A 15,771-nucleotide genomic window follows, 5' to 3' on the forward strand; every position below is an offset into this window, starting at 1 on the left:
CCGGCGGCGGGTAGGCGCGGGCTGAGTGCGCAGAGCACCGGGGGCGGGACGCAGCCCGGGGATGGGGGGTTACCGCAGCGTCCAGGCAGGAACACCCCGCTCCACGCGCTCCAGCCCTGCTCGGGCCACCTCGTGTTTACGGTTCTTCATATTCATTTATTCTCATTTTAGAAGCTGGATTTTTTTTTTTTTTCTTTCGGGGTTGTTTCCCCAGCAACTCTTTTTTCCCTCCCCTCTCCGAGTTTAACGCGCTGCGCGAGCGTGCGTCTGTCCATTTTGGGGTAGGGTGGGAGGTGATCGGTGTTTGCCTTCGGGTTTTAAAAAATATCTTGGGGAGGGCGAAAGAAATGCGGTAGAAACCCGTGCCTCTACCCGAGCGGTTTGTCTGGGGCGACCTCCGAGTCAGGCCAGGCGATAAAATGCGAAACTTTTACTGTTGCCTTCGCCTCCGGCGCGCCCCTGCCTGGTCTCCCAGCCTGAGCCCGGAGTATACGGCTAAGTCGTCACCCCTGAAGGGAGACGGGACCCGCTTCCTCTAGCCAGATGGACTGTGGGACGCGGGGGACAGCTCGATCGCAGTTTCTAGGCGTTTTTCAAAAGTGAACATGTGAACCCCGAGAGGGATTTTCACGTGCTGGCCCCTCCTCCTCCCTCGCCTTTTTAGCCGGCACGAGGCTCCAGCTCCGGATTTGCCCGGCGCCCTCTGGCCCCCTTTGCCCGGGCCGGCGGAGTGACGGCTCCCAGCCTGGTCCTCGCCCCTCTCCCCCTCGCCCCACCCCCAGGATCGGAGCGGGTGTGATGTCCTTGCAGCCGCCGCCGCCGCCCCTTTCGGCCTCGCACCAGCCCCGGGGGCGCCGGCCGAGAGGAGCTGCGCGGCTGCACGCGGGCCGCGGGCTTCCCGGAGGGTCACGCCGCCCCGGGCTATGACTCAGGCGCCCACTTGGTAACTCTGCCATCTTCCCGCTCCCTCCCCGCCCCGTTCCCGTCCCCGCCTCCCCCCCCGCCCCCCGCCACCCCTGTCTCTCCGCCACCACCCTGCAGCCCTCCTCCCAGACGCCCACCCACCCGCTCCTCTCCCCGCAAGATCGCAGAGGTGGCGCGGAGCCCGGCGAGCCGATGACGGACCCCTTCCTCCTCCTGTCTTCAATGCCTCAGCGGACGATCCCCAAGGGCTGGACCGAGGAGGGCTGCTCCGACCTGCTGCTCGTGGTGTATGAAACCGGGGACTGAGCGAGCCCCCCCCAGCCGCCGCCGCCGCCGCGCGCTCCGTCGCTGCCGTCGGTCCGGACCTGCCCCCGCCTCGCCGCGCCGCGCGGCCGCAGCCCCTGCCCGGCCCCGGCTGGAGCGCCCCAGGGCTCGCCCCGCGCCCGCCGCCGCCCGCGCGCCCGCCTGCCAGCCGCGGCAGCGGCGGCGGTGATGCAGCGGGGGCGGGAGCAGCCGCCGGCGGCGCGGATGGAGGCGCCCGGCGCCCGGGCGTGAGGCGGGCGTCACGGCCAGGATGCTGCCGGCTTCGCGGCGGTGAGAGGGCGAGCGGGTGCGAGCGCGAGCCCGGGGCGGAGGACGCGCGGACTCGGATCTTGCTGCTGTGTGGGCCCGGATCGCTGGCTTTCTCCCCGCCTCGCTCTCCCCCCGCTCTTCATCTGTTCCCGGTTTGCACCTCTCAACCCTCTCTCGACTCCGTCCTCTCCCTGACCACTGGAAGTCTTCCCGTCTCTAAATGGAATTAGTGGAGCCTGGAGCCTCTGGTGTAAGGAACAGACATGATCTATGGACGCAGTTTGTTTCACAGTGAGTACCTCTTCCCGCCACGCCGGGCCGCCTGGGGGACCCTCCTCCCCGCCTTCCTCCCCTCGTGGCCGAGCGCGCGCGGACAGCCTGGCCCCCGCCGCGGCCTCGCCGGACCCCGCAGTCCCCGCGAGTCTGGGGCAGATGTAAACTTTCTGTATTGCAGCATCCTCGACCCGGCGTGGGGGCGGCGCGCGGCGGTGGTCCCTGGAGCTGAGTGTCGGCCGAGGAAAACAGCCTCGCCGTGCGCCGGGGCGTCGGGCGGTGGAGGGTGCCGAGTGCCCGGTGGGGACGCGCACGTGCGGCAGAGGACGGGGAGCGGGTCCCAGGGAGGTCTCGGGTGGAAGGTGGGGAGAGAGCCGGTTCGACAGCTCCGGGGAGGAGAAGGAACGGTCCTTTCAGGGGCTTCTGGAGCCCAGCGGGCCCGTGTCGCCCCTCCGGTGGGTCGTGTGTGAGCCGCCTGAACGCCACGCTCGAGGGTAGCGCGAGTGCCAGCCTCAGCTCTTCCGGAGAGTGTAGCTAGACCTCGAGTGTCGCTTCCCGAGTGTGCGGTTCGCGTGCGGTTGAGGGGAGGGCGGGGGACTGGAGGCAAATAGCGTCGGAAGTCATCGAGTAAAAGGCAGGCTAAGATCTGTGGTGGGAATCTCACAGGATAGAGGGAGGGTAAGGCTGCCAGCGCCACCGGCGTTGCTGCTGTGTTCATCACAGGACACAATCCACAGTGCGGTTCCATCCGAGTAGAAACCCCAAACCAGCAGCTTGGTATTGGTGGCTGTAAACGTGTGTGTGTGTGTAGACATGGTAAGTTAAGAGTAAGACTTTTTTTTCTACCTGAACACAGACAATAACAACCTGTTTTAATCTAAAAGCAGAACAGGCTGGATAGAGTACAAGTAAAATAACTGACATCCTTTCTCAAACGCTAATATCAGGGCTCACATATACTTTTCCTGGAACAGTCTTCATGGATGCATTTTTAAGATCCTGTCCTGAACTTTCGTTTAGGAAATCATTGTGGATTATACCTGCCCTTATCCAAAATCATTTTTAAGTGGACTTATAATTATAGACCTAATGAAACTGAGAGCTTTTAGATAATTGACAAGAAAATAAATGATAAAAGAGAAATACAGAAGGCAAAATCAGAAATTATGAAGACTAGATTACTTTAATACTTCTCTCAGTTTTAGACTTTGTGAAAATATTAAGTAAGTCAAGGATGTGGAAGTAAAACAGTAAGATGTGTTTTAATGGTCTTCATAGATTTACTGTTAAGTTTTAGATCAGAGTCTTTTTCTGATACTGAAAATCTGCCTTAATAAAATGTTTATAGAAATAACCTTTCTTAAAATTATAAAATATTCCTGGATAATACAAAAGATTGCATCAAAGTTAAGATTAGGAGAGATTCATTTCCTAGCCTAAGCATGCTGAGAACTGGGGTTACTTGGTAGGTCAGTTTTGTAAAAGAAACATTTTTATTATGGTACTTAATGCCTTCAGTCCACATTAGGCTGTTCTTCCCTTGTTCCGCTCCCCCACCTGCCATAGGATTTGGTGAAATATTTTTGTCCTAAAATACAGTAACATTGTTGATGAAAACACTTTTCCTTTTCATCCTTTGCCCTGCTGACCCTCTGTCTTCTTTGCAAGACGCTGGCAAAGTCATTTACAAAGGGCAGCCAGGCCACACTCCTGAAAGCCCACTGTGATGTGACATTAGTAGGTGACAGTGTTGACTCTTAGTCTCAAAGTCTGAATTTGCCTTAGGAGCTTGAGTCTCAACCATTCTTAACTGGCATTACTTCCTGAGGAGATTCCTAAATTGTCCTGATTTGTACATTTTGAATCAGTTTGTGCAAGTTCTTAGTTATCTGAGAAGGGTTGCCAGTAATAATCTTTGATATCTTTTTATCTTTAAACCGTTATGTTGTTAATAGAATTTGGTCATTTCAGTGTACATTAATCTTCCCAATTTTCTGTTCTGTTTCAGTTGTAGCAAGTTTAATCATCCTCCATTTGTCTGGAGCAGCCAAAAAAGGAACAGGTGTGTTTCTTTGGAAAAATTCAAGTGGGAGGCCTCTCCTCACTTGCATTTTCCTGTATTCTCCATATTCTTAATATTCCAGAATATCTGAGCATTTTATAGTGTGTATAATTGATTGGTTTTGACTAAGACAGCATTTAGAAGTTAATTTACTAATGGATATTGTAAGAATGTCCTCTCTATTTTTAGTTGTATAGAAAATTGGATAATGGGGCTTTAAAAATTTTTATTTTGCAGAAAAGCAAACCACCTCAGAAACACAGAAGTCTGTGCAGTGTGGAACTTGGACAAAACATGCAGAGGGAGGTATCTTCACTTCTCCGAATTATCCGAGCAAGTACCCCCCTGACCGGGAATGCATCTACATCATAGAAGGTGAGGGAGCCAAGTCCGGCCTGGCTGTCCCTGAGCTCGGAATGGGCAGTGTGCATATAGACATTACAGAGATTGCTTCTGGAGACCGTACACGTAAATATCTCTGAGTGAAGCCAATAGCCATAAAATCTGGAATCAAGCTAATTATTGAAATGATTAGTAAAGTCGTTGTTGTTGTTGTTTAGTTGCTAAGTCGTGTCCAACTCTTTGCAACCCCATGGACTGTAGCCTACTAGGCCCCTCTGTCCATGGGATTTCCCAGGCAAGAATCCTGGGGTGGGTTGCCATTTCCTTCTCCAGGGGATCTTCCTTCATCTCGGGATCTAACATGTGTCTCCTGCATTGGCAGGCAGGATTCTTTACCACTTAGCCACCGGGGAAGCCCAGTATACATAGACATATTACAAAAATTGATTCTGGACACCCTACACAAAAAATATCTCTGAGTGAATCCAGCAAGTATAAAATGTGGGATCGAGCTAATTATTGAAATGATTAGTGAGTGAATGAAGTTGCTCAGTCATGTCCGACTCTTTGCGACCCCTTGGGCTGTAGCCCACCAGGCTCCTCCATCCATGGAATTTTCTAGGCAAGAGTACTGGAGGGGGTTGCCATTTCCTTTTCCAGGAATCTCCCCCGAACCTGAGTCTCCCGCATTGAGGGCAGATGCTTAACCCTCTGAGCCACCAGGGAATCCCTGAGTGAAATGATTAGTAAAGACTTATAAACAGGTAAATTCTGGAAAATAAAAAGAATTCAACAACTTAGTTTATTTTGCAGTTGATTTCACTGATATGGAATTCTTAATTCATGGAATGGATGTATGATTGGCATAATATTACCGAATGTGTAACAATTTTGGCAGCTCATCTTTTATTGGTTAAATAATTAGTAGAATAATCTATACTTTTGTGGTTTTCTCTCTTAAATAATATGAAGCACCCAAAACGTATTCATGTAGAAAGAAACGTAATCATGGAGGGTGGGAGGGAGGCTCAAGAAGGAGGAGATATATGTATACCTATGATCGATTTGCATTGTTGTAAGGCAGAACACAACATTGTAAAACAATTATCCTCCGATTTAGTTTTTTTAATTCATAATCATATTTTCCAGATATCAATCTGAATATTATTTTGAGCCTCAGTCTGTGCTCAAAAGTGACATTTTCATCCTTTCATGCCCAAGTCAGCATTCCAAATGATGATGTTTCTCCTCATCAGTTTTTTTCCCAGCCTGAAGGATAAAAAGTGCTGAAAAAGGGATTCGCTTCTCTTTGAGCATTTTCCATTTCCATTACCCTTGTAGACACCTCTTTATTAAGGACAATTTTTTAAAATATATGAACATTTCATCTAGTGGTAGAAGTTTTCAACATTATGTGTTAGCACCTAATGGCCCCAAACTTGCAACTTCCCAAACACCTGTGCTCCCCCTACCACACACACACACACACACACACACACAGAGTTACCTTACCAGAGTTAACCATAAAAGGTATTTATGCTCACTATTTACTTACAAACAAGGCACATGTTAATTTGATAGGTCTTTCTTTCATGTCAAGGACAAAACTTAAAGTTGGGAAATAAAGAGAACCTCCTATCACCGGTGAACCCTTCTTGAAATACTTCATACTGGCCCCTTTGTCATTCATACATTTCACAAATATTTACTGAACCACTCTTGCTAGTACAGTTTAGAGAGCATTGAGCAAAACAGACATGATACTTACCTTATGGAACCTACAATGTGGCCTGGGTACTATGCTGTTTTCCAGTAAACGATCTAAAGTAGCTCTGAGATGAGCAGTGTTTGGAACAGGGAGAAAGACAAGGCTATAAGGAGAAAGAGATGTTTGCATTCGGTTTTAAAGACCATTCAGGACACTGCCATTCTCTGTGTAAAATAGCATGTGCAGAGGTTCAGAGATACAGTGTGGTTAGTTAACCAATGTCGATTCAGAGGGCTTTTGCAGAAGGTAAGGAGAGGGACAAGTGAGGAAGCTGGAGTGCACGTGGTCTCAGATAAGAGAGAATTTGGTATCCGTCTGTCACCCAGGCCAGTTTGGACTTCATATTGTAGACAGTGGGGTGCCACTGAAATAATCTCAGGAGAGAAATAGTAAGCTGAGATTTTGATGAAGTAACTGGAAGAAAAGAACCGAAGTGGAAACTATTGTGAAAGACCAGGTAAACCACAGGGAAACCCTGAACTACAGAAGTGACATTGATGGGAAAACAATGAAGGGTATTTGCGAAATTGAACCTTGAGTGACTGGATGTAGGGAGGGGAGAGTAGGCCGTCCTGGGACTGTTCTATAGGTTCTGGCTTGAGTGTTAGATGCGATTGTTATGCCACCTAAGGAATAGGAGTGGGGAAAGGGGGGTTAAAGGGAAAGCCACGTGTTCAGTTTCATGTTTATGGAGATGTCTCATGAAGAAATTGCATGTGTGGATCTTTAGTTCAGTGGATAGTCCTGGCATGGAAGTATATGTTTACAGGTGATAAATACAGAGATTGCTGTTGAGACTGTTAGTATGAGTACCATCATCCAAAGGGCATTTATAGCATTTTAACTCTTTTAAAAAAATACAGATGCCTGGGTCAGCCTCCAGATTTTCTCATTTAATTGGTCTTGGATGGAGCTGCAAATACTATTATATTATAATCTCCCTCCTTTGGGATGTCCATGGTGTCCAGTGCATTGGTCTGGAAAGAGAGGAGATAAGAAATACATAGAATAGATTTTTGTAAACTAATACATAAGCGAGGGCAGAATAAAGAGAAAGGCAATGTGGACTGTGAAGGAAAAGGCAGAGAGTTTCTGGGTTATAAAGTGAAGTCTCTAATTTTCTGGTGATTACATATCTCAATTCTATATACGTTTTGATACCCATGCATTCATTTTAAGTGCAAGCATATACCAAAGGCTTTAGTTTTAAAGCCACTCAAGTGTGTGATATTCAATATATATTTAAGAACTGGTGTGGAGGGAACAGTAGCCATTTGGAATGATTGCTGATCACATGGGAAGCGGGCCCTCCTGTGCCGGGTCTTAACTTTCAAGTTTCTGGAGGGGTTGGTCTTTGGAGAGGGTCAGGAGGTTGGAGAGCACTCAAAGGATTCGAGACAGCTGTTTGCTAACTAGGATAAAAGTGTGGATATCTCAACAGCTGTGATGGCTGTACTGGGGGTACCCTGACTGAGTATCAGTCTAAAATGCCAGAATTTTGAACTGTTGGCCATGACAAGGCAAGAATGGAAAGGCTTCAGCAAATGCCTCCATGTAGAGGTTTACAGAGCTGCTCACCTAATCTCACTCTTCTGTGATGAGCGCTATAAGCACACTTATAAAGATAAGCTCATTTACTGCAATTCACCCAACAGTGTTGTTGTGTGTGGTTTTTTTGTTTGTTTGTTTTTTTGGACAGATCCTCAAGGACAAGTACTGTGCTTGAGTGCTGAAGGAAGAAAGTGGTTGGTGGTGGTTTAATCACTAAGTCGGGTCTGACTCTTGTGACCCCATGGTGTGTAGTCTGCCAGGCTCCTCTGCCCATGGGGATTCTCCAGGCAAGAATACTGGAGTGGGTTGCCATTTCCTTCTCCAGGGGATCCTACCAACCCAGGAATCAAACCTGGGTCTCCTGCACTGCCGACAGATTCTTTACCGACAGAGCTACGAGGGAAGCTGGAAGAAAGAAGTTAGACAGATACAGTTTGTGTATTTAGATTTAGAGAGGAGGTGTTCTCTTTGTGTGTGTGTGTATTGTTTTGTTGTTGTTGTCGTGTGTTTGTTTTTTAAGCAAGATTTCCTCACGTAAACAGGAGTTGGTTTGGAAGTATACAGGTAGTCAAGGAAGTGGGAAAACACATGAAAACTTGAAAGGGTATACTGTCTTAGAAAACATGAAGGCCTGGAATGACCTGAGCTTGGGCTGTTTGTGAGGTGGAAAGACCCTGCTGGGGCGAGCTGCAGGAGGCTTCAAAGAAACCTGTGTGTCCATTGTATTGATTGTTCCCTTATGGCTGATAGTTTCTGATTGAGTTTAAGCCTGAGAATGGCAGGATAACACTTGTGTTCTGGGAGAGTTACTCTTCATATTCCTCTACACACATTCCGCTCTAACCAAGACATCGGATTGGGACTACTTGAATGATTGTAGAACTCCATGCAAAGCAGATCTCAAGTGGTGTCTGACCGTAAAAATGGCTTCTCCTGAAGATACGGGAGAAGCAACAGAAAGGTCGGAAGAAGACAATGGCACCCCACTCCAGTACTCTTGCCTGGAAAATCCATGGACGGAGGAGCCTGGTAGGCTGCAGTCCATGGGGTCGCTAAGAAGGAAATGGCAACCCACTCCAGTGTTCTTGCCTGGAGAATCCCAGGGATGGGGGAGTCTGGTGGGCTGCCATCTATGGGATCGCGAAGAGTCGGACACGACTAAGCGACTTCACTTTCACCTTTTATTTTCATGCACTGAAGAAGGAAATGGCAACCCACTCTAGTGTTCCTGCCTGGAGAATCCCAGGGACGGGGGAGCCTGGTGGGCTGCCATCTATGGGGTCGCACAGAGTCGGACACGACTGAAGCGACGCCGCAGCAGCAGCAACAGAAAGATGCCTCTCCACTCTTTAAACCTGAGTTACGAGCCTCTCACAAAAATACCATGACTTGTTCACTGTGTCACACATTGAAATGGTCTTTTTATATCAGAATAATATTTTGGGCAACCTCATCAGTTTTAAGAATCATCCCTTAGACATTTTTACAGAAATTTTATCCCTTAGAATACTAACTGAAACAAACTTCCTTAGTGTTTCTATGTATATCACAGTCAAAGTTGGATAGAAGTTATTATACAAGATGAAATCTTAAATAGAATCAGAAAAGTCAAACTACAAATTTAAAAAGGACCTTCTAGACATAATCTTTCTTTCTTTTTTTTTTTTCCTTTTTAGCTGCCCCAAGACAGTGCATTGAACTTTACTTTGATGAAAAGTACTCTATTGAACCATCTTGGGAGTGCAAATTTGATCATATTGAAGTTCGAGATGGACCTTTTGGATTTTCTCCAATAATTGGACGTTTTTGTGGACAACAAAATCCACCTGTAATAAAATCCAGTGGAAGATTTCTATGGATTAAATTTTTTGCTGATGGAGAGCTGGAATCTATGGGATTTTCAGCCCGGTACAATTTCACACCTGGTAAGTGGGGACTTGTTTTTTCCGTCTCTGTTTTCTTCCTTAGTTCTCTTTCTGTCATAGTATAAGAACTTTTGTAAGACAACTTTATCATTTCCAAAGAGTTTCCCAGTTCTATTTGGAAGCAAATCTACAGTGCTCTCTCTTTTCATTTCGTAAATTCTGAAAGGGAAATTAATTTTCCTTAAAATTTAGCCTACTTTAGAGGTAAAGCGAAGTGACTCAGGGGTTTACATGGTCATCAGCAACACAGTTAATTAGTTGGACTTCCATTATGCTGAAACATGTAATTCAAGAGGCAGTCTGTAATAGAGAAACTAATTATACTTTGAATCCCAATAAACTTGAAAAGGCAGTTGCAATATTGCAAAATGTATCCATCAAAATGATCTTTGGAGAACTTGAATAAAATATTCATTTGTCCTGAAAATTATCATTTTTAAAGCAAATGGATCTTAGGATAAAGCCGACTAATCTCTTTTTTAGAAATGCAAATCCCTAAGAGTTGTGATGAAAGGAAAAGTGAGCCCCCTAGCAGCCCAGTATTCATTTGCAAGGCCTGGCACACATTATCTGTTATTATATAATTATCCATTCTATGTCAATTTTCCTTTTAAACTGTAATATTAAAAAAGGCCTGTGATGTTGACTGGCTCACTTTATGATGAGCTATCATTTGTTATAATAAAAATTGTTATCACATTTTTAAACTTCGTGAACATCAGGCTGCAGCAATTTGAGATTTGATGAGGTCATTTTTTAAAATGGAAAGATGACTCAAATTACATAAAGCACATTATTTACTTATAATTACATATTTTTTTACAGTTTGTGTGTATCGTTTTACTCAGGTTGTAACAGGCAGTAGATTAAATTGAAGTGTACGTAAACTTTGTTCAAGTTTCCGTCCCACATTACAGAGGTAACATCAGAGCAGGGCTGTGAGGCTCCATTCAAACACTAAAATATTTTAAATAATTAATATGAGATTAATGATGACTTTTATTATGATACTATAGACTAATAATATAATAATTAAAATAAGTGATATAAACTAGCATATGTGTTAGCCTTAAACATTACTAGATTGTGGTTTTTATTATGCTTTTCTAATATTGGGTTGTTAACAGAAGTCATGGATATTTTACATGTGGCAATCAAGCTTGATATGTTCTGAAAATGTATAAACATTGTGATTACTTAATTAGTGCTAGAGTTTTTAATGGAAATACCTATTTTCTTCTTGACCGCTAATTTAGAATATAGCCAGAACCTAAAGACAATGGCTTGTGTTATGATGTAGGCTTTCATAAGTTCCATTTTCATCCTGAGATTAGTAATCATGGAAACAATGTGAGGATATAAAATTATAGTCTCGTTAGAGATGGGGCGTCAACTTCATCAACTTCAGCAATGTGATCCAGATTCTAGCTCTACTTGAGACGCATGAATGGTGATGCTCAATCTGCTGTCCTTGGGTTTCAGAGTCTTCTTGGTTCTCAAGCGCTGTTCTTTGCTCCTTGTTCCTTTAGAGCCCTGCTACTTCATCTGTAGAAGGAGAAGATTTTACCACCTAGAGCTACTGAATCAGAAGGGAATGTAGGGAGGTGGTTCACGAAATGAAGACTACACTAAGGATAGACTTAAGCTTCTCTAGTCACGTGGACAAACTAAAGTGTACCAGGAAGCCTACACCTGGCATCTGAGGGAAATGTAGGACCATGAGAGATGTGTAAAAATCCCATGTCTGCGGAAGTTGACGTTCCATGGCCATTGTCTGAGTGGCACCGTAATCCACAACTCATTCTGTAAAGAGACAATATTGAGGAGGCCACTTACTTGATGAAGGAGGCAGAGATTAGTGGTAATTTGTCCGTGGACAGAGGAGCCTGGCGGGCTACAGTGCATGGGGTTGCAAAGAGTCAGCCATGACGGAGCGACCACGGAACACGTGGCATATAGAGAACAGGGAGTCGCAGAGGCTTCACTTTAATTTGGGCTTTATTTTTATTTGGTCGTATGCTTCAAGTGGTGATTTGTGGAAGTTGAGAAGAGTTCTTCAAGTTCACTTTATCATTTAAGTTATAAAGCAGTGATGACATTCTGAGGGCCCCCAAGTGGGATGCCCACTGCAAGGGGATCTTCCCCACTGGGCTTCAGCATGGCCATGAGGAACACTGGTTTTAGAAGCAGATTAGGCTTCCAGTTCTGACTTTCTTATTCTTGCTTGCTATAAATTTTGGACATGATTCTTAACATTTTATGCCTCAATATTTTAATTTGTAAAATAAAAATAGAAATAATATTGATTACCTCAACAGATTTGTTGGAAGATTGTTTGATTACTGACCAATGCATATTTATGGATTTTTCACTTCCTATAAGATCTCAACTATTGATAGCTCTTATTTTATTAATTTGGTCATGTGTTCTTTAGAAGTCACGGGGGCTTGGCATACTTTATTGGGAGAGCAAGTGTCCCACATTTTTTAAAGATTACAACTGCTGTTTCCCTGACTTTGGGGGGTGGATGTGCAAAACTCAACCTTCCTGATGTCACTTTTCCTTATTAGGTTTGTTTGAGTGGGTCTAAGTCTTCACAGAAGGGTTACAGTTACTTCTGATAACAGTCATAAAATATGTTAGCGCAGACCAGGTGGTCTTCATTATTTTTGAAAACTTATCACAATCTGGAATCTGGATCTTAATTTGTAGTCTCGGAAGCTTGAGGTGGGCACGTGAGAATTTGCCCACTCTTCGTAATGAGTCCCATTAGCCAAGCTAAAAATACTGAATATACACATAAATGTGTAAACATCTATGCATAGACATATATGCACACATATAAAAACATACATACATTTTCAGTTAAGTGTTCTTAGACTCACACAGCTCAGTGTTTCTTGTAAGCAACCATGCATAGACATCCAGATTATAATCAGAAGATTATACAGTGAGTGTGAAATCCAAATATTGAAGCTTAACTTTGTAACTTGCATCCAGCTAAGGTACATGATGATTCACCTCTATAACATGGATCATTTTTTCCCAGTGATGATTTAGTTTTAAGCTTTTTGTTGCTGTTTAGTCACTAAGTCGTGTCTAGCTTTTTGCGACCCCATGGACTGTAGCACACCAGGCTCCTCTGTTTCTACCGTCTCCCAGAGTGTGCTCAGAATTGTGTCCATTGAGTTGATGATGCCATCCAACCATCTCATCCTCTGTTGCCCCCTTCTCCTCCTGCCCTAAATCTTTCCCAGCATCAGGGTTTTTCCAATGAATCGGCTCTCTGCATCAGGTGGCCAAAGTATTGGAGCTTTAGCTTCAGCATGAATGAATTCTTTCCAATGAATATTCAGGGTTGATTTCCTTTAGGACTGACTGGTTTGATCTCCTTGCAGTCCAAGGGACTCTAAGAGTCTTCTCTATCACCGCAATTTGAAAGCATCAGTTCTTTGGCACTCAGCCCCCTTTATTGTCCAACTCTCACCTCTGCACATGACTATAGGTTTCAAACTGCCATGGGTCATTTCCTCTGTCCAATCTTGAGCTGTGGTCCTGCCTGACCAGGACAGTAATTTGTATCAACTCTTATCTCAAAATTTGTTTTTGTCCCTTAATATCTTCGACTTCTTTTCCTAGTCACCTTTAAACACAGGCCTTTAATCCCTGGCTCCTGTGTTCCTGGGAACTACTTGTGATCTGGTGGTAGATAGTGGTGGATGGAGGTCACGTGTGGACTTGGAGGGTGAGAAGCAGAGCCAGAAAAGATGCCACCGACCCACTCTTACGGGGATTTCCCATCTTCTGACACATTCTGATGACTCTGCAGTTTTTATTTTATAGACTGTGACTATTCTGGATGCTTTACCTTTACACAGTGCAATGATGAATCACCTAGGATTACACTCTAGCATGCACCAGAAGGATTGTGAGATTGAGCGACAGTCAGAGAAAACTCAGCCAGTCAGACTCTGAGGTCTGCAGAAATGAAGGACAGAGTGAGGTCTGAAAAAAAGGGCTGAGGACCCCAGAGCCCTGGGGGAGGTTCCGGGATGATCCCTCTTGGGAAAACCTCTCTGCTTCCGGTGTAAACACAGTTGTGTTGTGACGTACACTCTCCCGTTCCTGAGACAAGAGATGAATTCAGAGTTACTGAGAATGTTACAAGTTACATGATTGGAAAATTTGATAACCCACAGATAACTGAAAAAGAAAACATATAAAAATTGCAATAGACTGACATTATTTTCTCATTTTAATAAGGTTTTCTCATCTTAATAACATTTATTGGGAAATATTTTCTCACGTGAGAAAATATTTTATAATAAAATTACTTTAATAATACTGGAATAATATTCACCAAACTCGTAACAATGATTACCTTAGATGATTTTGGGAGTAGGATGGTTGAGAAGGAATTGAAGAAACCAAGATAGACATATTGTGAAAATTTTCAGCATTATCAGTTATTTTTTATTTTTGAAAAGGATACTATATTATTTTTGATATCACTTATGTAAATAAAACTTGAGATGAATCAAAAAGAGAACATACCATAGTTGGTCATTTTAAGATGGACTTTATTCAAATTTAAAATTTATTTTTAAATAAAAGTGAATTTTTAGAAGAGTGGATACCTCTTCTCCACAATCCACATTTTTTTTTACTTAAACAGAAAATGCCATTTAAGTAGAGAATAACTTCCCCTGCAGCCAGCTTCCCTAGGCCTCAATTTTCTTTGCCACTTGAAGATAGAAGCTAAAGAGAAAATATATAACCGTATGTGCTGTTCCACCAGTTCGGAGGCATTATCAGGGACTCTGTGTGATATTAGCAAAGAAGAACATCCCAGATATTCTACTCTTGGGGAATGTAACCCATTCAATCTCTTTAGGAACAAACACCTCTTCTTGTTGTTGCTTAGCCTCTAAAGTGGCGTCCAAATCTTTTGCCACCTCATAGAATGTAACCAGCCGAGCTCCTCTGTTCATGGAATTCTCCAGGAAAGAATACTGGAATAGGAAGTCAATCCCTTCTCCAGGGGATCTTCCCATCCCAGAGATCAAACCCCATCTTCTGCATCGAAAGCGGATTCTTTACCAGTTGAGCCACCAGGGAAGTCCAGTTAGCCTTGTGCTTTCCTTCCTAATGGGGAGACTTTCTCCTCTTTCAGTTCAGTTCAGTCACTCAGTCATGTCCGACTCTTTGCAGTCACACGGACTGCAGCACGCCAGGCTTCCCTGTCCATCACCAACTCCGGGAGCTTGCTCAAACTCATGTTTATCAAGTCATTGATGCCATCTGACCATCTCATCCTTTATCATCCCCTTCTCTCCCTGACTTCAATCTTTTCCAGCATCAGGGTCTTTTCCAATGAGTCAGTTCTTCGCATCAAGTGGCCAAAATATTGGAGCTTCAGCTTCACCATCAGTCCTTCCAGTGAATATTTAGGACTGATTTCCTTTAGGATTGACTGGTTTGATCTTCTTGTTGTCCAAGGGACTCCCAAGAGGCTTTTCTAACACCACAGTTCAAAAGCATCAATTCTTCACCATTTAGCCTTCTTTGTGGTTCAACTCTCACATCCATACACGACTACTGGAAAAACCATAGCTTTGACTAGATGGACCTTTTGTTGGTAATGTCTCTGCTTTTTAATATACTGTCTAGGTTGGTCATAGCTTTTCTTCCAAGGAGCAAGCATCTTAATTTCATGGCTGCAGTCACCACCTGCAGTGATTTTGGAGCCCAGGAGCATAGTCTTTCACTGTTTCCACTGTTTCCCCATCTATTTGCCATGAAGTGATGGGAGCGGATGCCATGATCTTCTTTTTATGAATGTTGAGTTTTAAGCCAGCTTTTTAGTCTCATCCTTACAGACATAAAATATAATGTTTTTGAAATCTTCCTCTTTTGATGATATTTTCCTGAATTTGTTGTATATATAAAAGTTATAAACATCCTATTGGAGAAGTTTAGTTTAAGGATTATGCCTTGAAGTATCAAATAAGTCAGGTCGAGTTAGGTGTTGTCATGGGATGAGTGGCGTTGTCAACATTGAAATTATCAGGATACTTTGTACTTAAATAGCGCGTTTCATCTGAGCAGTGCAAAGTGTTTCAGGAACATTCTGCACAATTCCTAGACTCCTTGGAAAACTCCATACTGACTCACTCCAAAGGCAATGGAAGGGATACACTGCAGTGCAGTGATTTAAATTGAATGTTTAAAAAAGATTTCTGTGTCTATTAAATGATATATATTAATTAGGTAAAATACTGTCATAAACTCAATGTTACTTTAATTATCCATTGCAGTGCTTTTTCTATTTGAAATGTGTGAATATTAAAACA

At 44.0% G+C, this 15,771-nt stretch overlaps 1 protein-coding gene across 1 annotated transcript in view; it reads left to right on the plus strand.

Moving 5' to 3' along the window:
• Nucleotides 1–1,760: 1,760 nt before the first annotated feature.
• NETO1 (neuropilin and tolloid like 1) overlaps nt 1,761–15,771 on the plus strand; it is a 102,621-nt gene continuing 88,610 nt past the window's right edge. The window contains exons 1-4 of the mRNA XM_052660473.1: nt 1,761–1,788; nt 3,779–3,832; nt 4,070–4,207; nt 9,170–9,418. Of these exons, the coding sequence (XP_052516433.1) occupies nt 1,761–1,788; nt 3,779–3,832; nt 4,070–4,207; nt 9,170–9,418 (469 nt within the window). The remainder of the gene's footprint in view (nt 1,789–3,778; nt 3,833–4,069; nt 4,208–9,169; nt 9,419–15,771) is intronic.

The sequence above is a fragment of the Budorcas taxicolor genome, chromosome 22 (assembly GCF_023091745.1).
Source record: "Budorcas taxicolor isolate Tak-1 chromosome 22, Takin1.1, whole genome shotgun sequence".
Lineage (NCBI taxonomy): Eukaryota > Metazoa > Chordata > Mammalia > Artiodactyla > Bovidae > Budorcas > Budorcas taxicolor.